This window comes from Cupressus sempervirens, chromosome 6, assembly GCF_028749045.1.
Source record: "Cupressus sempervirens isolate cs-2001-9-10 chromosome 6, ASM2874904v1, whole genome shotgun sequence".
In the NCBI taxonomy this organism is placed as follows: domain Eukaryota; kingdom Viridiplantae; phylum Streptophyta; class Pinopsida; order Cupressales; family Cupressaceae; genus Cupressus; species Cupressus sempervirens.
Genome location: NC_143123.1, coordinates 151,225,720 through 151,243,638, shown reverse-complemented (window position 1 = coordinate 151,243,638; position 17,919 = coordinate 151,225,720). Strand labels below are relative to the sequence as shown.

Sequence of the window (17,919 nt, the reverse complement as noted above, 5' to 3'; positions counted from 1 at the left end):
CTGAATACATATGAATCATGAATAAGGGAGTAGCTGAAAATCCCTCTTCTATGATCAGATTATAGCTACCATTAAACCTCAACCAAGAACTACTCAAATGCTGAACCAAAGAATCCATCCAACTCATCTGTTGATCAAGTTCTAAACTTGTTTGTAAGCTGATTGGAAAGTGGGCAGCAATATTAGCTCTAAAAATTGATCCGTCACTCCCATCTTGTGTTCATACCCCATCACTAGAAACTGCAGCTGGGTCCCAAATCTCATCACTGGAGTCAGAAAGAACTTACTCATCCAACTTGAAGAGTGGATTATCACATGTCCAATCAGCACACATCGAAAAGAGTGAGTTATCAATCAATTTGAGATCTCATTAGACATATGCTTCGTTCAATTGAACATATGTAGAAGGGGCTGAAAATGAGCATCACTGTCATTTATTGACATAACCATAATAGTTTTCATGGCTACAATAACATCTGCTTTGTGTTCTTTTCTGATTGTGACAAGAAATGTTGAAACATGGTATGTATTGAATCATGCAATCCCAAGTCAAACATAAGAATACACAATCTGATTTCTGCAAATGATTTTAGTATGACGACCCTTTTAAAGAAATGACGACTTCTGATGTCCCCAAGATTTTGAAAACTATCAACATTTAGTTGTAGTACCTCCTCCATTATGTTATCTTCATAAGGTTCTGAGATTCTTATGATCTCCATCAAATAAGTGGGAACAAGTGGATCTCCATCTGAATGTCTCAACCATTTGTATTGGAGCAAGAGTAATCTGCAATAAAATAGGAGGTGATCTACAATTGTCAAACATCTCTCCAATTGGTTGAAAGTGGCAAGAACTTCTTTCCTTGCTTGTGATTTCAGATTAAGTTTGTTGCATAGCTCACAAAGCCCTTTCATAACCAAACTGTCTTCCGATGCTATTTTAAATATGTGAACTCTGTCCAACAATTGCTTTTAAATAGATTGATGTGTGTGATGGTTGTTTGCTAGGTCTTATCATTTAACTCGCAAAATGTTGTTTCAATACATAGTATTCTTACGAAATGCCAAGGTTAAAGTAGAATCATGTTCATGCACATTCATCTTGTGCTGTTATCAATAAGTTTCAGAATTATAGATTTGATGTTTTTTTTGATGTGTTTACAGACAATAAGGTAGATGTATCCTAGCAGAAAGTATTGATAGCAATGTAGCATATGATTACATTTAAAGAAACACAGAGGTGTAAGGAAATTCTGACCTTTAATCTGTGGCAAGGTGACTGATACAACAATTTGAACTCTCAATGTTCTGTCCAACTATCAGAATCATTTATAATATGTTTGTTCCAACAAGTCATGTGAAGAGCTACAATGCCAAATTCAAGGATTCAAATTGCCACCCATGACTCGTGTTGCAAAACAATACTTAGTCTGAAATTGAAGAGTCCAGGGTCAAATGAAAAATTGAACAACTGCCAACCAAACTTCAGACCCTTAAGGTAAAACACAACCTCAACACCAAAGTTGTTGAAGATCATTCAATACTCAGAAAGAAATCACAATTTCTCAATGCTAAGATGTTGAAATGCAGCTTTGTTCTGGTATTTTGTGTATGATAGGACTTGCTGCTTTAGAAATTCAGAATGCTTTTCCTGGAGTATATATGCTACCACCAATAATAATCTTCATAAACAGTTTCAACTCCAAAATCCCAAACCATGTTCTTCAAATACTGGAAAATACATTAATTTTGTGCACGGTTCTGAAGGTCACCAGGTTGCTCACCTTCAACCCCTGTTGATGACTTAAAATATATGATCTGCAACCTTCTCTATTCTCCAAGACTATTACACATCCATTTCTAGTGAAGGAGAAAAATACACAACTGTTAGATTTGTTCTTATCAATTGTCTTGGTCTTTCACAGGACTTGTGTAGTAAACTTCTCATGACAAGAAATTGAACTATTCTCCCTAAAATGGTGCCAAAATAGTATTAAAAGATTCCCTCAATAAAACACACATGTCAGGCAGAGGGAATTGTAGCTTTGAGTCATTAAATATTGCTTGATTACTGCCCCTAAGATTTTCAGTTCCAAACCATTTTACTGCAAACTCAAACTGGCTGTTCTGTTCTAAGTTACATTGAAACCTACAATTAATCCTTATTCTACATATGAACTGATTCACCTGCTCCCGTATTCAACACTGCAATACCAAATAACAACACCAAAGGGAAAACACCATGTGAACTTTCATTTGATATAGTTCAAAAACAATATTAATTTTTGACATCAAGAAGCCACTTCACCTCAAATTCCGGCCCAAATGATCTTGCCTGTATCACCTCATCCCTTGTAAATGTTCTACGGCTTGAGCCAATTCTCACTGAAGCCACATAGAGGTTAAATTAGCAAGAAGGTAACAATTTGGGAACCCACAGTTCCTGGTAACAGAATCTCATGCACAACAATTGGCTTAAAACAAAACCATCGAATTCAGAGAAGTCTTGTGCTTATCTAAGAAAGTCCATGACTAGGTTTGTCTACTCAACTTTTCCATGAACACAAATAAGGCAAGGACGCACTTGCACAGGAATGTGCTCCACGAGCTTCTTAGATCCTTAACAATCCTTCACGACATATTATTTCACCATACACGACAGTGAGAAAAGCTTTCCCACTCTTTACAATTGACAAAAATAATTAAAATCCACTGCAAGTAGTGTTATAGCTTTGGAATATTACTCTTTTGATTTTTCCAGACTCAATATTAACTTGTAACTTGGTACTCTTATCATAATTATAAATTATGGAGTAAGCCAAATAATTATCTAAGTTGATATCTATGGCTCATTAAGTTCACAAGTCATTGCCATAGATATTCAGAATCAAATAGAATAATCTATTCTTCCCCTTACCAACCTGCACAAACCTTTTTGTTTCTAGATTTGGCACAAGTGTGAATGTACCTAATCCCCAAATTAAATTTTGTCATAACAATGTACCATACCCACATACCAATTCTAATTTGGTAACATCCACATTTTCTATGAGGAGTTTGTACAGAAAGTTTGGAGTGGAATATACAAATCCATAATCTCAGTGTTTTGGTTTCAGTAAAAAATATTAGTTTAAGCCTGGACATAAGCCAATCTGGTATTATTAAAAAGACATGATGATTGAGCGCGTCCACAGAAATTTCTTCTAAAGGTTTTAGTTTAATTCTAATGCTTTATTTTGTGCTGATGTCAATCAATATAGAAAATTTAAATAGATTTATGAGATGGTTTAGTTTATTTTAGTTTGTTTGTGACACAGAAACGGGTGTCAGTAACTAGGTGTGCTGAGCTTACAATTATTGCAACAACCCATGGATTGAAGGAAGTTTGGATCGCTAAACAGGTAAATGTTCTTTGGCTTTTCCAAACTCTTTAAAGAACGTGAGCAGTTAAATACTTACAGCCAAAGCATGTCTATTAAGGTGTATTGTAACGATCCTTACTTGGTTTGACACAAAATTTAAATTTTATTGTTTAGAGTAATTTTAACAAATAGTTGACGTGCAACCCAGATATTCAACACTGTTGCCACTGTAACATTACTTGCTGACTACTAACAGAATTTCAAGGAATATTCAGACCCGGATGGCAAGAAAAACAGCTGAGAGTGTTGACAATATAGACTAAAGTATCACAGAAAACTCACAGGACAATTCTGATCATATATATTAAATTCCTCCCAGCATTAAATCTGATTGTGTACATATAACCAACACATGACACTACTCATAACAATTTATGAAACGACAGTAAGTACAATCTGTAGTATAACCAAATTAAATCGATACTATAAAGAACTTGGGCTCTGTGCGTGAGGGAACTTGCTATTTGCGGACTGTCACTAATGATGCTCTCGTCCCGCCCACACCATTACCATGGGCAAACCCATCCTTCCTGTAGGGATGCGTCGCTGTTTCCAGTAGCTCTACTGCATATGCAATCTCCAGTTCGGTTCCTTGGTCTGTAAATGGTGATGAACTAGCACCCGTGTCACAGTTTAGTGTGGGCAATGATAGTCTGAAAAGCCGACTGGTGTGACTCCTGCTAGATGAAGTTGCACTTGTTGCCTATACGCGGGGTGTGTACCTGTTCATGCTCTGTGGTATCTATAGTTCCAGCAGATACATCTATTAAGCTCGGCTTCACCTTCACTTGCTGGAGTATAACTGCTGTAGTGTTATGAGTGCTGACTTCCTGTACAGAGTCTCTGCCTCTCTACTATACTGCAGACCCCATTGCAAACAAAGATTATCGGTCATGTCTGATACCTCACACTCCACCTTTCTGCACTTCACGTGATTCCTGGTCCTGTGCTTCTTCCAAGTTTGTGAACAGTCATTTCCTTCAGTATGCCGCACAGCTAACATAAGATCTTGTCTTGAAGCAAACCCACTATCCACTGATTTTTTCTAGAACCTGATGCAATTCTCACAAGGAATCTTGGCGCTATGTCCAGATTCCTGAACTTCCTAAGGGGTTCCATCCTCGAGAAGGTACAGTCACATTAAAGCAAGCATTTAGGATTTGAATAATAACATATATTCGTGGTGCAAATCCCAATGCATATACTTTCTTTTATAACCCCAAAGTGAGGGGAGGTGCAAACAACTAAGCAATGTGGGATAAAAGCCTATTTTGTCTTTTAGTCACTTAAGTCATTTGGTCATAAAGTGACTTTAAATAATAAAGTACTTTATAAATCAACTTAATAAAACAATGTGACTTAACCTTAGAAGTTTCCACTTAAATATCTCCTCAACTGAGACCCAAAAGACTCCTGTGACTGGCTGACATCCTAAAAATAAATGTTGTTAGCCTATCGGGATGGAAAGATAGACCAACAAGGTGCTATTAGGTCTAGCGCGGAGAAGGGGACATTATAGTCCTTCCTTCTTGAGATTATTTGCCCTCAAGCAATCTCAGTGCCGGATGCTACAAGATTGATTTGCCTTCCCAAGTGGCATCTTCATATGGCAAATCCCTCCAATAATTCAGATACTTCTTGATGGACGTGTTATGCAGCTTTCTTTCTTTGACCTCTATCACCTCTGTTGGAACCAAAGCTAGCTTGCCTTCCACATCAAGTGGGGGCAAACCAACGGAGGGTACTACATGCTGACCAATCGCTTTCTTCAGGCACAAAATGTGGAAATGTTATGAATTCTGCTGTCATCTGGCAAGTCCAACTCAAGCGACCTCCCCAACCCTCCGAGTAATGGGATGGGGACCATATAATCTAGGCTGAAGTTTTTGAGACCCACTTTTCTTCAAGGAACTTTGCCTGTAAGGTTGGAGACGAAGATAAACCATGTCACCCAACTCAAAACTACGCTTTGCCGAACGATGATCAACGTACATCTTTTGCTGATTCTGAGTTTGTAGAATGTTCTCCCAAAGAGATTTGAGAATGTCTTGCTGATCCTGTAACCAATCCCCAGCTAGTGGTGCCTTGCTGTCTTGCAAAGCTAGATTTGCAAATGGCAGAGGCTCGCTGCCATAGAGAGCTCAAAATTGAATCATTCGGATGGACGTGTGGTAGGAGTTATAGCAATACTCCCCTAGATATAACCACTTAACCCATGCTCTCTACTGCCCGGCTACATAGTTCCGGAGATATCCCTCCACCCATTTGTTTACTATCTCATTCTGCCCATCCGTCTGGGGTTGGTAACTCATGTTGGGGGTCAATTTCGTACTTACCAATCTGAATAATTCCTGCCAAAAAGTGTTGAGGAACTTGCTATCCCTGTCGCTCACAATGGTTCGAGGAAGACCATGTAGACGAAAAACCTCTCGAAAAAATAACTCAGCTACCTGAGAGGCTAACCAATTTGCTGCTATAGCAAAGAAGTGATCAAACTTCGTCAATCTGTCCACCACCACAAAAATGGAATCTCTGCCTTGCACCTTTAGCAACCCTGCAATAAAGTCCATGGAGATACTCTTCCATTTCTGTTGTAATGTCCCCAATTTTGTCGGCATCAAAGTTGCAGGGATTAGCCTATTATTGTGATCTTTGTAGGCTAATTATTGTGGATAGAGGGTCTACTGTGGCAGTTGCTTGGCTTCGGAGGGTCTTATCTTCTCCACATTTCAGTAAGCTACAGGTTGGTCTTTGTTTGGCTTAGATTGGACTTCGTTTGGGCTTAGTTTTGTGTACTTACTATTTGTGGTAAGTTGGTGTTGATCGAGATGGACCCTTTCTATTTTTGGAAAGTGCATTTGGTCATATGGAGAAATAATAGGTATGACTTCTATTTTAGACGACATATTTAAATGATGAGTATTTTGGGAGTTATTATATTTTTAGTGGCCAAATTATTAGTAATTATTAAATGACTTATTATAAAGTTATGATTTAACTTTATAATTTCACTTGAGAGTTGAGTTATCATTGGAAAGTGCCATTTATTAATAAGTTAAGCCAAGTCAAGTGAGAGAATCTAAAGGAAGCTTATAATTAATGTTGTGTGGTGAAGCTTCTTGAGTAAAGTTACATTTTGGCAACAAAAGGGGATTTGGAGGTTATAAATACAAGCCCATTTGTTGAGAAAAACATGCTTGAATATATATTTGCTTTTGTTGCCTTTGAGGCTTTTTGAGGTATAAGGGATGTTGATAAGTGTTTTCGAATCACTGCTGAGGTAAAGTGATTGCATTTAATCTCCCTTACTGCTATTATCTGTGGCTGGGAGTATTGCATTTCTGGAGTTTGATTGGCATCTTCCATTACTATACTTACTATGGCTTGGAAGATATATGTTGGCTGCAGGTTATCTATATTCCGCCATTGATTGAGAAGAGGGCTGATAACTAAAGAAAATCTCATGCTTTGGTACACCTAGGGTCTGGAGTTTGGCATCATTTCTCAGAGTTTTGTTGTAAGTTCTCATTGGCTCTTCACACGCCTAGATTTCTGGTTGTAGGCATTGGATTCCAGTGGTCTAAAAGTCCTGTCAAAGGTCACATTAATGTCTGTTGTTTGACACGTTTATCTCTGCTATTTGGATTGTTCAAACTGCATTCTAGAGTGGTATTATTTATGAATTTGAATACCATAAAATCTCTATTCTGGGCATGTAACTCTCTCGATGTTAAATGACAATATTGTGTTGCTGTGCGTTATTTATTTCTGCATATTTGGGCTGCTGCAAATACATTTTCAGGGCCTGCAATTAATTAAAGGAAGCTATTTCCAGGTTCCTCACACTAGTCTCATTTTATATATTGTGCCAGCAATAGCTTGAATTAATAAGATTTTGCTATTGCTTTCAGTATTGGCTGTTGTTAAGAAATGTCAATTTGATATTCAGTATTTGGGAAATTGGTAAATCTTTAAGAATCCCAATTTCATTTCCAGTTGTGAAGCCATAATTTGAGATATCTGTACTTGCAAAATCTGATTACAATATTAGTAGAGGTTCTTGGGATTAGAGGAAATTGGCTCTAATTATGTAATAATTAAGGGTGAAATTTCTTGGAAACAAAAGTTGTAGTTGTGAAGCATCTAGTTATGAACTTCCTTAGTTCTATTTGTGTGAGCTTGATTGGGGTCATTACATCTGTGCTGGGATAGGAAGAGGCTGTAACAATCCGGGCTAGAAACTCGTGCTCTGACTTGTTTTACTGATAAGTCTGGCATTCTTTGATATGCTGAAGGACATCGTCCTTGAGGCCCTTCTATGAAAACCTTTCCCTGACTTGTCTATAGGTTTTGAAGAAACCTGGGTGTCTGGCTGATGGTGCATCATGAAGAGTTTCTATAATCTTTCCTTTGAGTTTCGATTCTAGTATGAGGTAGACCCTATCCTTAAAGAAAATCACATCATCGATTACCTTGTACTTGCTATCCTGAAGCTGTCCATCCATAATCTGACATGCTTGAGTATTCTTAGAATACTCAACCAGCAACTGGGACTTCCAATCTACCGATATCTCGGAAATAGCACAACATTCTACTATTGAAGGTCTCCTAGAAAGCACATCAGCAACTACATTGTTCTTACCCTTGACATACTCGATGTCAAAATTATAGGCCTGAATCTTGCTGACCCACTTTTGCTGTCTTTTATTTAGATCCTTCTGTTCTAAGTAGTGCAAACTATTGTGATCCGTCTTAACTATGAATCTGCCACCTAGTAAGTACTGTCTAAACTTGGCTAAAGCATGCATAATGACCAACATTTCCTTGTCATAGGTGGAGTGTAGTCTCTCACCATCCTTGAGCTTCCTGCTCTCATAAGCGATCAAATGCCTATCCTACATCAGAACTGTGCCAATCCCACTCCTTGAAGCATCACACTCTAGTACAAATAGCCAAGAGAAATTGGGTAGTGCTAAGAATGGGCATGTGCTCATCACCTGCTTGAGCTTATCAAAGGTCACCTTTGCATCAATTGTCCACTTGAATGCCCCTTTCCGTATGAGATCGGTGAGGGGAGTTGTTGTCTGTGAGAAGCCTCTAGCAAACCTCCTATAATAAGAGCAAAGACCCAGGAAGCCCCTCAAATCTGATATGTTCCTCGGTGGTGGCCAATCTAGGATTGCCTGAATCTTTTCTTGGTGTACCTTCACCTTGTTTGCACCAATCACATGACCAAGGTAAAGAATCTTTGTCAATCCGGACTCACATTTTGACACCTTCACAAATAGTGAGTGCTCCTCCATAATACTAAGTACCTCATCTAAATGCTGCAGGTGCTCCTCCCAAGTTCTGCTAAAAACCAAGATGTCATAAAAAATACTAACACGCTCTTTCGCATCTGTTTCCTAAAAATATGGTTCATGCATGACTGAAATGTAGCCAGTGCATTAGTGAGTCCAAATGGCATAACCAAGAACTTGTAGTGTCCATAGTGACATCGGAAAACTATCTTATGCACATCCTCCTCACGAACTTGTGTCTGATGGTATCTAGATCTGAGGTCAATCTTCGAGAAATAAACTGCCCCATATAGCTCATCTAATAGCCCATCAATGCGAGGAATAGGGTACCCGTTCTTGATGGTCCTCTTGTTGAGAAAACAGTAATCAATACACATGTGAAGAGTACCATCCTTCTTCTTCACCAATATGATTGAAGAAGTGAAAGTATTGGAGCTAGGTTTGATGTGTCTCATGTCTAAGAGTTTCTTAATCATCTCCTCTATCTCCTCTTTATAGTGCCTGGGATGACAATAAGGTGTAGTGATGATGGGTTTGGTACCCTCCTTTAACTCAATAATATGCTCAAACCCTCTATCTGGGGGAATGCCTGGAGGTATGTCCTCAAAAACCCTCTTGTGTTTATCAAGCACCGACTGAATGTCAATATGAATACGTTGTCCTGAGTCTAAGGTGGCCTTGGAGCAAATGAAACAGTGTGCTGCCCACTCCATGTCATCATGCCTCATAATAGCCTCCATCCTGTGGGCTGAAATCAACTTGGGTTCACCCTCTGGCATAGCCTTGAGGATCACTTGTTAGCCATCCTATAAGAATTCCAGCTACATCTTATCATGATCAACTATGTACTTGCCGATAGTCTGCAACCACTGTCTTCCCAGCATGACATCTAATCCATCCAAATCGACCACATAAAAATTTGACTCAAGAAGGAGGTCATCAAAATGAATCGGGAGTCCTCACACTTACCCTGTGCATTTCAATCTCTCAACTCTTGCCACTCTAACCTCGAACTCGGGTATGTCATCAATCTGTAACTTTCTCTTTGTAACCTAGCGTGTGCTTATGAAGTTATGTGATGCACCTATATCTAACAGACACACAATACGCTGTCCTCTAACTCCCATGGGAATGCTGGAAACTGAAGCTATAATAGGAGACTATCCCTGAATGGATTCCTTCTTTCTCTCTCTAGGCGGTCGTTCCTCACTTTCTTCCTCATCGCTGCCATCAACATCATTTCCCTCCTGTTGCTCCTCCTCCTCCTCTGAGAGTACCTCAACAGTGTATTTTGCCCTTTCCAAGGTATTTATGATTCGGTGTCTATGGCTCCCTACAAGTGAAGCATAGCTTCTTCCTCCTGAGTTCATTCTAAGTCTCAAAATCCAACCTGGGAGGGGTAGCCTTATGCTGGTTTTTGTTCTTTTGGAATGAAGTAGACCCCTTATAAGGTTTCTTGGGAGGCTATAGTATCGAATAAGGTGAGTCTAGATCGTGAGGGATCTTAATAGCATCATCCAAAGTGTTTGGTTTAAAGACTTTAACCAAACCTCTATATATGTCCTGTAAACCCTCAGTAAACAACATTACCTTACGTTGTTTGAACATATTCAGGACCATCATTGAAATCCATTGAAACTCATCAATGAAGTCATCTAGAGATCCACCCTGTTGCAACTGCGCCAAATCCCTGTAATATACCTCAATGTCCTTTGTGTCAAATCGGGTGATCAGCTTAGAGTTGAAAGTCTCGTAAGATGTAATGAGACCATGATCTTGGGTGACCAGCCCATGATGCCACCAATCATATGCCGCTCCCTCTAAGTGCATTGTGGTAAACCTAATGGCTTCTGTCTCTGATATGGGCTTAAGTGTTAGGTAGGTGTCTAGCTTGTGAATCCAAACTCTCGTGGATGTCTTACTGCTGCCATAAAAAATGGGGAGAGATAGTTTGCTCATGGCGTGTTTCAAATCCCTATTCTGCACTCTAGGCCTCCTCTCCTGTTGTGGTCTCTCTGTCTCCCTTTTCTGATTCATGTATTGAATAAAAGTCATATTCTATTTAATTTGATCAGGGAACATACCCATTCATCTTACATAGCCATAACATTATCCGACAGTAAGACTGGTGCCGTGGGCGGTGCTACCTCTTCCTCTGCATCAAAGGCCTGTCTGCGTTCCGTGTGGGGGCCCTAGCAGCTCAGGGTGATCCTGCCATAGTACCACCTCCACTGTGATGACTCGTTGCTGCCCTGTGAGGCAGAGCTAATGGCTGAATAGCACTTGTAAGTTGCTGAAGTTCAGTAGCGATATTATTTTGCCTATCTCTACTAGCCCTCAAGGTTTCCCTCACTTCTCGTTCTTGTTCATTCTCATTACGAGCCATGTGAGTGTCTTGTACCTATTCACCCTGTTCAACCCGTTCACTTTGCTCAATTTGTTCAACCTGTTCACCTGTCCCAAAAGTTAACTCCTCATCAATTGAATAACTATCCTCAATGTCAATCTGATTTGAAGATTTTGCCTGTTCAAGTTAGAAGTGACTAAATTTATAAGGTTTCCTACTCATGCCTAACTGTCATTTTTCTTGTTTAACATAGCATGTTACGTAATAAATTTTCCCACAAATTGGCAGGACTTATGGCTCTGATACCACTGTAACGATCCTTACTTGGTTTGACACAAAATTTAAATTTTATTGTTTAGAGGAATTTTAACAAGCAGTTGACTTGCAACCTAGATATTAAACATTGTTGCCACTGTAACATTACTTGCTGACTACTAACAGAATTTCAAGGAATACTCAGACTTAGATGGTAAGGAAAATAGTTGAGAGTGTTGACAATATAGACTAAAGTATCACAAAAAACTCACAAGACAATTCTGATCATATATTAAATTCCTCCCTGCATTAAATCTGATTGTGTACATATAACCAACACAAGCCACTACTCATAATAATTTATGAAACGACAGTAAGTACAATTTGTAGTATAACCAAATTGAATCAATACTATAAAGAAATTGGGCTCCATGCGTGAGGGGACTTGCTATTTGCGGACTGTCACTAATGATGCTCTTGTTCCGCCCACACCATTACCATGGGCAGCTCGTCCTTCTTGTAGAGATGCGTGGCTATTGCCAGTAGCTCTACTACATAAGCAATCTCTAGTTCGGTTATTTGGTCTATAAATGGTGATGAACTAGCACCTACGTCACAGTTTAGCGCGGGCGATGATAGTCTGAACAGCCGACTGGTGTTACTCCTGCTAAATTAAGTTGCGCTTGTTGCCTATACGCAGGGTGTGTACCTGTTCATGCTCTGCAGTATCTATAGTTCTAGTAGACACATCTATAAGCTCGGCTTCACCTTCACTTGTTGGAGTATAACTATTGTAGTGTTATAATTGCCGACTTCTTGTACAAAATCTCTGCCTCTCTACTATACTGTAGAATGCATATGCAAACAACTATCAGCCATGTCTGATACCTCACTCTCCACCTTTCTGCACTTCACGTGATTCCTGGTCCTGTGCTTCTTCCAAGTTAGTGAACAACCATTTCCTTCAGTATGCCTCATAGCTAACATAAGATCCTGTCTTGAAGCAAATGCACTATCCACCGATTTTTTCTAGAACCTGATGCAATGCTCACAAGGAATCCTGGGGCTATGTCTAGATTCCTGAACTTCCCAAGGGGTTTTGTCCTCAAGAAGGCACCATAAGATCAAAGCAACCATTTAGGATTTGAGTAATAACATATATTCGTGGTACAAATCCCAATGCATATACTTTATTTTATAACCTCGAAGTGAGGGGAGGTGTGAGCAACTAAGCAATGTGGGATAAAAGCCTATTTTTCCTTTTAGTCACTTAAGTCATTTGGTCATAAAGTGACTTTAAATAATAAAGTACTTTATAAATCAACTTAATAAAACAATGTGACTTAACCTTAGAAGTTCCCACTTAAATATCTCCTCAACTAAAACCTAAAAGACTCCTGTGATTGGCTGGCATCCTAAAAATAAATGCCGTTAGCCTATCCGGATGGAAAGATAGACCAACAAGGCGCTATTAGGTCTAGTGCGGAGAAGGGGACATTACATGTATAGTGTACAAAACAGAAGATGCATCTCTTGAGAAACCTAAAATGGAACATGAACAAACACACTAATATGGAATAAACAGTCTATGATTCCTTGCCAATATTTTTGTACTGTATGATGAGTGTAGTAGCTCACTCAAAATGTTGGTAAATGTTTTTTATACCGTTTATCCTGAAGACCTTTGTTGAATGTCTTTCTGCAAAAACTCTTTGGTCTAAAAACATAAGGTGTCATCCATGTTATAAAGTTGAAAGTTGGAAATATATTTTGTTAAGACTCATAGATGAATTAAAAATCTTCTAGAACATTTCTGTAAAACAAACAGTGAATTGAAATATAATTATGTATTTTTTTTCTCATGCTCTGTCCTCCTATGCTGTGTTTATAGCTTTCTTTCTTTCTTCTAAGTTTGATTGTTTGTTTAGTTTTATAGTAGAACACATTAGAAGATTATAGCTTGTAAATATAGAGCTTCTTTATATTGTTTAAAATGTGGTCATGTAAGTCATATTTTATTTAAAGGGTTTTGTTCATTTCAATTTTAAAAATAGTTTATATAATTGAGTGATGCATTATTTCTGTCACGCTATGGTTGAACAAGCGATGGTGTGTATAAGACATAGTTCCAAGACTCTGCGAGTCCAAAGTTGATTCAGTTCTGCCAAGTCTAGGGAACTCGAGTCTCAGACTCTGAGTCTGTCCAGACCCGCTGAGTCTGCCAAACTCGGTACATTCACAAAGTCGCGACCTCGACTCTACCACAACCAGCATAAAAGAAAGCACAAAAATACTAGCATGTTCTCAATTGTCCAAAATGTGTTTTTATTTTCTTCCCAATCCTAGAAGCTCATTTGTATTGTTTGCAAACACATGGAGAGAAACATAGGCATTTGAGCAAAAATATTGAGGTATTGAAGGGCAGATCAATAGATCGATTGAAGATGACATAGTAGGAGATGTTTTGCACAAGGCAAATGGGTTTGAAGTAGAGTGGACTTAACCTTGGAGGGAACTCTATGGTTAAGCTTGCTTGAGTTGGAGTAGCACTGAGATAAGTGATCTCATGGGAGGTCTTGAGGCTTCACCTCTCTAAGCATCACCTTGATGCAATGAGGGCTAAGTGTTCCATTCATTCTCATGAGAGATGGGTTCTTGTGAACCACTACTTTGGAAACATGGGTCAATGAGTTTGATCAAAAAATTACATAGTTGAAATCTTGATAGCAATAACACAGCTATTTATGTTTCTAATGTGTTATTTGGTTTAACTTAATTCCTTCAACTAAAGCCTAAAATTTGCATTTATACTTGATCAATCCAAACTTGTGTATGTATTCAAACTTCAAAGTATCTTCTATTTGATGAGATTATTGCATCTTTGTGGTTATTTAAAGGATGAATGAAAAAAAATTATATCCTTAAAAATCTTTGAATTTTTTGTGTTTTTCAATTTGCGAGTCTTTGCCATGTCCAAGTCCAACTCAAAAATGAATTCAGATCCTGTAACATTGGTATAGTAACGAGAAGAATATTTCTACAAATGTTTCTAATCGTTGTGGAAATTAACAAATTATTTCAAGTAGGGAGCCTTGTAATGTAATGAGTTGTGGCAATTTTCATGCCAAAACTTGGTGTTGAAGATTGGAGCAGTGATATAGATCTTTATCTCCAATTTTGCTATATGTTGAAATAGAGATAAATTGTGTTTACAATTGGAGATGATATTTATGATAATATTATATGAAGAGACATGTGTCATGTGAAGAGGCATGTGTTTGGAAACATGAAGTTTTGTATTTGGAAATTAAAGAGACCCTCGGGTGTAATGTGAAGAGTCTCTCATTTCAATTTATATATGTGATTGCTTAGTGTAATGTGACATCACATCAAGAGGAAAGCTTTGTACTTGAAAATTTAATTATCAATAGAGGAGAGATTTTTCTAGTGTGGTTGGGTTTTACCCTTCAGCTGAAGGGTCTTCCTAGGATAAATGTGTTGTCTTTATGTGCCTATTTTTGCACTTATTTTCTTTATTGTTGTCTATCTTTATTTTTGGGCAAACATTAACATGGTATCGGAGCCAAGTTAATATAATTAACAGTAAAGAAGAACGTATAAGATTATTTGTGTTTGCTTAAGTTTGGTAGCAGCTTTATATTTCTGGAAGTCTTCAAATGGGTGGTCAGCTCAGCATAATATGACAGGCATGACATTATTTTGTGAAGTCACCTCCTTGTCATAATGTAATTTCAGTTATTGTTTCAAGTGATTTTTGGACTCTATAACTGGTGCACAGAAAATCTACCATAGATTGTGGAGGGAATAATGATCATAATTTACATTTAGTGTTGTTTATATTTGAAAGTGCATGAAAGCTATACCGTTGCAATGAGCTGTTCGACTTGTGCAGTAGATGTCACTGAATATTTTGTCTCTGAGTTTATTCAAACTTCAAAGATTACTTGGCAATGGAAAATAATGCATTAGATTTAAGGATGTCTCAAGAAGATCAAGGTAGGCTTATTAGTGTTGAGAAATATCAAAGCACTTTGTAACGAAAAGAATCACGAGAGTTGGGAATCCATATATCTGACACAAAGGAATTTCATCTTCTCTTGTTCATGCCTACTAAGCATATCCGCGAGTTAGGGACTTATTTACAATATTGATTGGAGTCTGAGTCGGGTTACTCTTGCCTAAGAGTTGTTCCTATATATTGTCAAAATCTAGTATTGGAGTGACTTAGTTTCGTATCCATGTCATCATGCACCAGCTAGGCATCATGTTTGTGTTTCTATTTTTTCCTCTTACTCATGTTTTACTCTTTTCTTCCACCCTTGGCAATTCAACGAATTAGCATCGCATGTGCATCTTTCAGCATAGTTAGTTTTTGGTTTGCATTCATGAGTGCCTCTATGGCTGTCATTTCATATGGTGTTATCTTGTGTGTATGCCTTCTAGCAAATTCAAGTGCGATGGATCTTTGTAAAGGTAGGATTCTTAATGTTTGCAAATCTCTCATTCTTGACATGCTCTGATCATTTTTTGTTTTGTTTTGGCATTGTCCATTCTCTAGCAGAGGAATGTTATTAGAAATAAACTGAGAATTGTTGAAATTGGTATTATTGCTGGGAATCATTATCATTGTTTTGTGTATATCGTGTGAGGAGAAGAAATTTGACATCACTACTCTATGTGTGAGTAGCTCTTGTCCTTTCTTGTGTCTTGTCATTCTTATGTTAGGAATGAATTTTATTGTGTGGTAGAGAATTCCTTTTATCTTTATCTAAGATGTGTTGTGCTTCATCTTTATGATATGGCGGCTCCATCAACGAGGCTTCATCAACAACACACGCAACTTCTGTTGGTGTTGACAATTATAGCAAGGGTTTCTTCTAGAGGAGGCTCCATACACCATGCTACACTAAAGTCACCCATTTTGGTGTTTCTTTTGTTTCACAAGGTCCTTCAATGTGAGTTCGAGAGGCTTTACAAGGAAGGGTTTGTGATCAAGAAGGAGAGCGGTGGGGACATTCGAACTTTGCTCGTCTGTTACCACTTCTTGAGAGTCATAGCAATGCAGAAGATGAGGAGGTGAAATTTTATCATAGATTGGACGACTTGGAGGTGCTGCCCAAGTCTGGAAAGATGTAGGATTTTAAGCACGTAACTACTTCTGATATGTGACGGACATTGTGCTCTCTTTCGTAGAGTTGAGTTGGGATGGAAACAAGTCTATGTGAAAGAGATAAGTATCCTATGATTATATCTTGATTATTGAATTTCTATTACAATACAGGGGATAGTGTTTTCTTTGAGCATTAATCTCTATATATCTCTTAATGATAGAATGATTTTATGAATTATTATTAATCTCTCTTGATTGTAGGATGCATCAATGAAATGATGAGAGATTCATGAACATTAGGATTTGCATGTAGTCACGGGACTAAATTGATGATACAAAAAATTCAAAGCAAGTATATTCAGCTTTAGAGGGAGGTTATGTGACAGAGGGAGATGTCTAACCCTTTCCAAGCTTATGTGACAGTCAAACAATTGAAATCAACTATCTTTATTTTGTGATCAAAGTTATCCTTGCTGAGACCTAGTCTTAGTTGAGAGAGAATCTTAGCCATTCTTACACATGTTGTTTAAGGTGCAATACCTTTTTAATGAGTTCTTCTTTGTGAGAGGAATTCAAGGTGAAATCCCTTGTTCCATCCTCTATGAGTAGGCATGGCAAACAACCCTCTGTGAGTAGGCATGATGGAAATGCATTCTTCTCTTGGAGAAGTCTGAGGTGAAAGCTCTCGTTCCACCCTCTATGAGTAGGTATGGTGGACCACCCTCTACAGTAGGCACAGTGGAAATGCATTCTACTTTTGGAGAAGTCTGAGGTGAAAGCCCTCGTTCTACCCTCTGCGAGTAGGAATGGTGGAAGTCATTGTTTACCACATAGGGTAAGAAGTTCAACACAAGTATAACACGATTCAATTCAGAACAGGTACTTTATTCATGTATGCACTTGCAGATTACAATCCGATTACAATGACTACAATGATCTCTGATGATTCCAAAGTCCATCTCGGATGTATACATATACCTTTCCGAAGGGGTGACTCAAGCGTCACGCGCCCGTTCGGATACTATTCTACCCGTCGGCTACATTATACATTTACCGACAACAGTCATATGTGTGACTCCATGACTATAATTTCATATGCTTATGAAGTAACTATGGTAAATTATGTTATGTTGAGATAACATGTTTTACGTAATAAGAATATATCGACATATTTTCTTAGCTATGAGTGCCTGTTCTACTAAAGATCTCTCTCGTGCTAAGAGAGAGTACTGAAGATTGTAGCTATGATAGAGATCTTTATCTCTACTTTTTCTCTATGTTGAAATAGAGATAAATTGTGTTTATAGCTGGAGAGGATATTAATGATAATATTTGAGATAATAGCTGGAGAGGATATTAATGATAATATTTGAGATAATATTATATGAAGAGACATGTGTCATGTGAAGAGGCACATGTCTGGAAACATGAAGAGTCTTTCATTTCAATTTATATATGTGAT

At 38.1% G+C, this 17,919-nt stretch overlaps 1 protein-coding gene across 2 annotated transcripts in view; it reads left to right on the top strand.

The window, feature by feature from the left end:
* Nucleotides 1–17,919, top strand: part of LOC149551684 (NAD(P)-binding Rossmann-fold superfamily protein) — a 190,068-nt gene that overhangs the window by 81,043 nt on the left and 91,106 nt on the right. The window contains exons 10-11 of one of the 2 annotated variants that reach the window (XR_016352797.1): nucleotides 3,320–3,403; nucleotides 6,833–6,941. Coding sequence is in view for 1 of the 2 variants with exons in the window: in XM_089787205.1 (XP_089643331.1) it covers nucleotides 3,320–3,403 (84 nt within the window). In the remaining variant the exon portion in view is untranslated. The remainder of the gene's footprint in view (nucleotides 1–3,319; nucleotides 3,404–6,832; nucleotides 6,942–17,919) is intronic. The other variant, XM_089787205.1, reaches the window with a different exon arrangement.